We start from the raw sequence: 5,131 nt of genomic DNA, 5'->3' as shown, positions 1-5,131 counted from the left end.
AGAATACACTTAAATAGTTGTTATACCATCACTCACTCGGTCTCTCATATGCACATGACTATGCATGCATGGATAAGTACATACACACACACACGCGTGTGTGTGTGTACGTCCCGAATGACAGCGAACGACTTAGAAGGGTATTATGAAGAATGTACTCACCAAAGTTGTTAAAATATAATGATGGTATGGATCTACCATTCCTTCTTGTAAAGCCTGCAAAATATCAAATATGAAAATATAATATTATATCACAATGTAACTGTATAACAGTAAATGCACGCGCATATATACGCTCATACATACTTTCTTACATACACATAACTTTATCTTTAGCTCTTCCGAAATCAATAAAATAAGTTCCATTTAATTTCTGGCTTCAATTTTAAATAATCTTCCGTCCCCTCACACCAAATATATCACATTTTCAGTGTTGCAAAACATTCTCTTTGTTATACATGTTGAGGATTTTGAAATCCTTCGACCAATGTTTCTGGAACTATGAACAATGTTTTTTGTTCCCCTAATCTATTTCTATTATATTTTCATCTTTGTTGACCCTAACGCTTGATTTCTCCGCACGCGGATATTGTAGATGTCTACTTTTTACTGCTAAGTATAATAGTGAAAGTTTGAAATCCACGGCTTTATCGCTGGCCATGTAAAATTAGTGGTGGGAAGACCTGAAAACTAATCGGCTGATGTAGCCCAATACGAAGCATCAAGTTTAAAGTTATTCGGTGCCAATGATGGCAATAGTATAGATTCAGTGAAAGGTATTCAAGAACTCGGTGACGTTGTTATTCCAAACAAAGAATTAGGTCTACAACGCATTATGCGTCCCTCACGTAATTCAGGTTCATAATATATAAGTGTATGTAAAATAATATATATTTTAGGGATGAACAAAGACAGAGATCAGAAAGGTTTCTATATATGACACTCAAACTCTCTGTTTGCGTGAAGATAGGAGGAGAGTTTGGTGTCCTTTCTCAAAATATAGCTTGACATGTTAGTGAAATGCGATGTAACGGAAGTACTTTTATTTCAAGTCATTAAAAGTCTCTCTACATAGTCGTGCGATATGCTAGAAATAAGAACTTAATTTCGTTCAAGTCATAGAGGTGTCTTTAGAAGTAGAAGGACAGCTTGAGTAATGATATCCTAGATAAGATGCGTCAAATACAAAGAGTCGATCGGAATGATTTTGATTGTAGATCAGCGTGATCATAGCAACACATTTCTCTAAATTCATGCATTTCTGTCTTTAAAGGTAAAGAAAAATCTGAATGAATTTAAAGGATTCTACGAATATTTTGTCCGTAAAATTAAGAAGGGATTATCGTCAATGGAGTGATTTCGATCTTTTGTCGGAAGGATTATTGCACTGATCTGGGTCTAAGCAACAAGAGAAATGCCATAATAAGTCACTTTGAGATTTAATAATATAATTAATTGTTTTAATTATCTATGGTTGTTCGATTCAACCGACAAGGCCTGTGTCAATGGTAGTTAAAATTTATACTAAACCAATGATCTCCACTGGATCAGTAAGATAAACATCTGCTATATACTAGGATTGATTTACCAGAATGTGTCATTGCACATAATCTCTAAACTTTGTGCGAAAGTTATAAATCAGTATTTTCCTCAAGATGCGGCATAGACTGCCAGAATTATTACAGCGACAGACAAAATAGCTTGCAGTATTTAGTAACGATATTTCCTTTCTAGTTTCAATTCCTGCGCGCGTCAACTTTTTCTTTCATCTTTACCTGACTGATAATCGCAAATATCGACATTCATTAGTCGTGACAGTTAAATCTTGTACAACGCACTTCCTCCAACCAATATCATATGGCTGTGTGCTAATATCAGAAATCGATGTTCTACTACTGAGGACATATATCGATAGTGAAACATGGTATAAGTGATACATATATTTATAGCCTCTGTTTGCTATAGTCGACATTCACAGTTCAGGCTTAAGTGGACCCGTCTGCCCGATATATTCATTCGTGATCCTCAAAGATCACATGCTTTTTACTCGGGCTACATTCATTCTTCTGTGTTTCTTTATTAATTCATGGCGTTTTTCTTTTCACGTACGTATTACAACGAATATCGCTTTCTCCTGTTATGGTTGCCATTTCAGAAAGAGGAATGCAAAGCATCGTATTGTAACTAGCGCTTCACTTAATGCTTTTATCACCAGAAAGCAATGGATACACGCCAAGGTCAGATCTTGGAAGAGAAGTGACTAGATAATACCGATGGTCATATTATGAATCCCCTGTCTGTACAACATGGGCGATGCTCCTAAATAAAAGCGCATACTTCATGTTGGAACAAGTGACGACTACGAAGTGGGATGTGGAAAGTGGAAACGATGGAATCCCTTGCTAAGCTTGCGCAACATACAGCGCAACATTCTTCGAAAAGCATTAAGGTAAAGTATCATCCGAATAATAGTCACGAATTAGTGGCCTTCATTGTCACACGTTTTAAGTATTTGTGGCCTTCTACCTAACTTTCAAATGAATATCCGCTAATCTATGTTTAAGTCGCACGAATCAAGATCTTATATTACTCCTTCAACACCCATATTACTCATTTTCCACCCTTTTTAAATCTTGCCTCTGTATGTTTTAATTTTTCTGTTTTTTTTTTTTTTTTTTTTTTTTGCTTTGTTTTGTAGCTTTGTTTAGTGACAGAACCATTTAAGTATCTAAGAGTCTAGCAAAAACCATGGGCAAACTTCTGTTCTCCAGATCAGAACAATTTTATAAAAATATTTTCCTTTAAAATGCTTAAATCTAAATAGAACCCCACTATTCAATGGTAAAGGCTGTTTGAATAAGAGACAATACTAGAATAAATACAATTGAGTTGCCCTCTCGTCCACAGTTCGGATGGTGAGATGTGCAGTTTTGCAAAATGTTATTTCCTTTCATTTCACAAATCTAGCAGTAATTAGAAAAATAATAATCTCAACTTCTTACGAAGTAGTCCAATGAACAAACCTTATAAAGATGTTAACGACCCCGCCTCAGGCAAACTTAATTTAGAAGATATCATATCCAACTGGATCAACGGCAGTAATTAAATTACTTTATTGATCTTGTGATATGGAAGACAAATTTGGGTTTAACAGATTTGGGACAAGAAAGCAGAGGTGCATAACTAATTATAGTGATGCACTTAGTATAGCATTCAACCGTTTCAACTACTTCCTCGCCCATAGAATTGCAAATTTATATTAATATATTGTGATACATTAATTGTATGTAGCAGATGGTCGCCTGTGATACGTTTTATGGTTGATTATGTGTGATGTGATAATTAGACCATCAAACACCGGATTATATTCACATGTAAGGATGCCAATTATATAAAAAGGAATCGAATTTAAGTTGTTGGCCACAAATCTCTATATGATCCTTTAATTCTCGACAACGTTCACTGTTTCTTGTAACATATTTGTCTACTTTGTGTCGATTGTGTTGATACAAGATGTTATACTTTATAGATAGGAAGGAATGCCATTGGTTTTCTTTCCTTCATTTCTTTCCTCTCCCCAGCCTGTGAATATACTTAATCACCATAATTTCAACACCATTATTTGGTTCTAAGATGCTATTTGTAGAAGGAGTAACAACTTTCTACACATAGACTGTGAGCTGTAGTCCTTCCTCTATGTCATTATATATTCCGAGATGTTCTTCAAAAAGGAACTCACAGGTTGTAGCCTTCCTCACACAAAACCATAAACAAGGTTCAGTGAAACTGCTTCAACAGTGCTGTCATAGGTTACTGTAGCTCGAGAAACTGAAACATGTTCTTTGTCATTTGTATAGAATCAACATGGAATCGCCTCAGGATGGATCGTTCGCTTCCTCATAAGTATTGAATTATTCTGTATTTGATTAGTAACATAAGGAGAAGTTATAATTCCTAATGCTTGTGTCCCTTCCTCTACTTATGAAATCAAATTAGAAAATGTTCTTTAAACATGAAGCCGAAGAGAACTGGAGTCAGTGAGAAAGGAAATCAATGTAATATTGTAATATTGTCTCTTGCGTATATCACTTTTATCCTCGTCTCTTTCGAACTATTTACATTCCAAAACATTAAGAAACATATTTAGCTGTTTTGGTCGGGAGGAAAAATGTGTGTCCATGAGGTTTGCTAAGCACTCAGAAGCCAATAAGACTGATATGATTAATAAACAAGAAAAAACAGACAGGGAAACAAAATAATGAAAGTAGATATTCTGGGATGGAATGCTTGGAATTTACGAAAAAGTGGAGAATGATATGGGTATGGTGAAGAGGGATTAAAGAATGTTTGATTTGAGAAACGAAACTAAACATCCACCGCTTTGTTAGTAGATAATACCAATATAATTTAAAGTTGACAGAAGAATGAGGGCAAGTTTTGTCTAGGACTGTGCATCATTGATAGAACAAATCTCATTATATTAATGTGATTTATCGACCCTAGACAAACGAAAGCAAATCTTAAACTCGTCTGAATTTAAATCTGGAACCAAGATCGTTTCGGAGAAGCTATTAAATCAGCTCAAGAAGCTCTGTATGTTGTGTTATTGGCGTAAATCCACTATATATCATAATACCCACAAATACTATGCCAAGAAAATAAAGAAAATAAAAAAGGAAAAAAAAATATATCGATTATGACGTAACTATTATAAATCACTCATACGTCATAAGTTAAGAACTTTTGATGCCAGAGTGATACTAATGCTTTCAGGGAGAAATCTCTTTGAATATATTTTTGTCATTTCACAAAACAAAGATGAATTACGATAAAATATTTCTCTTACATATACACGGATACACACTCACACATCCACACATGCAGACACGCACACAAACACAAACATGTATATATATATATATATATATATATACAAACACTCACTAGGACGAAGAAACATAACCCATATATACATATATACATGTACGCAAACATATATACTGAAATATATAATTACACTTCCGCATACACACGCATATGCGTGTAGGTATGCATCTATATCTATATGCTTACACACCAATCTATGTATATATGTGTGTGTGTGTGTGTGTGTGTGTGTGTGTGTGTGTGT

General features: G+C 34.7%; 1 protein-coding gene across 1 annotated transcript in view; it reads right to left on the bottom strand.

Moving 5' to 3' along the window:
- LOC106883108 (glutamate receptor ionotropic, kainate 2-like) overlaps positions 1–5,131 on the bottom strand; it is a 676,112-nt gene that overhangs the window by 80,430 nt on the left and 590,551 nt on the right. The window contains exon 5 of the mRNA XM_052975463.1: positions 163–216. Within this exon, the coding sequence (XP_052831423.1) occupies positions 163–216 (54 nt within the window). The remainder of the gene's footprint in view (positions 1–162; positions 217–5,131) is intronic.

This window comes from Octopus bimaculoides, chromosome 21 (genome assembly GCF_001194135.2).
Source record: "Octopus bimaculoides isolate UCB-OBI-ISO-001 chromosome 21, ASM119413v2, whole genome shotgun sequence".
Lineage (NCBI taxonomy): Eukaryota > Metazoa > Mollusca > Cephalopoda > Octopoda > Octopodidae > Octopus > Octopus bimaculoides.
This window is presented reverse-complemented; position numbering and strand designations above follow the sequence as displayed.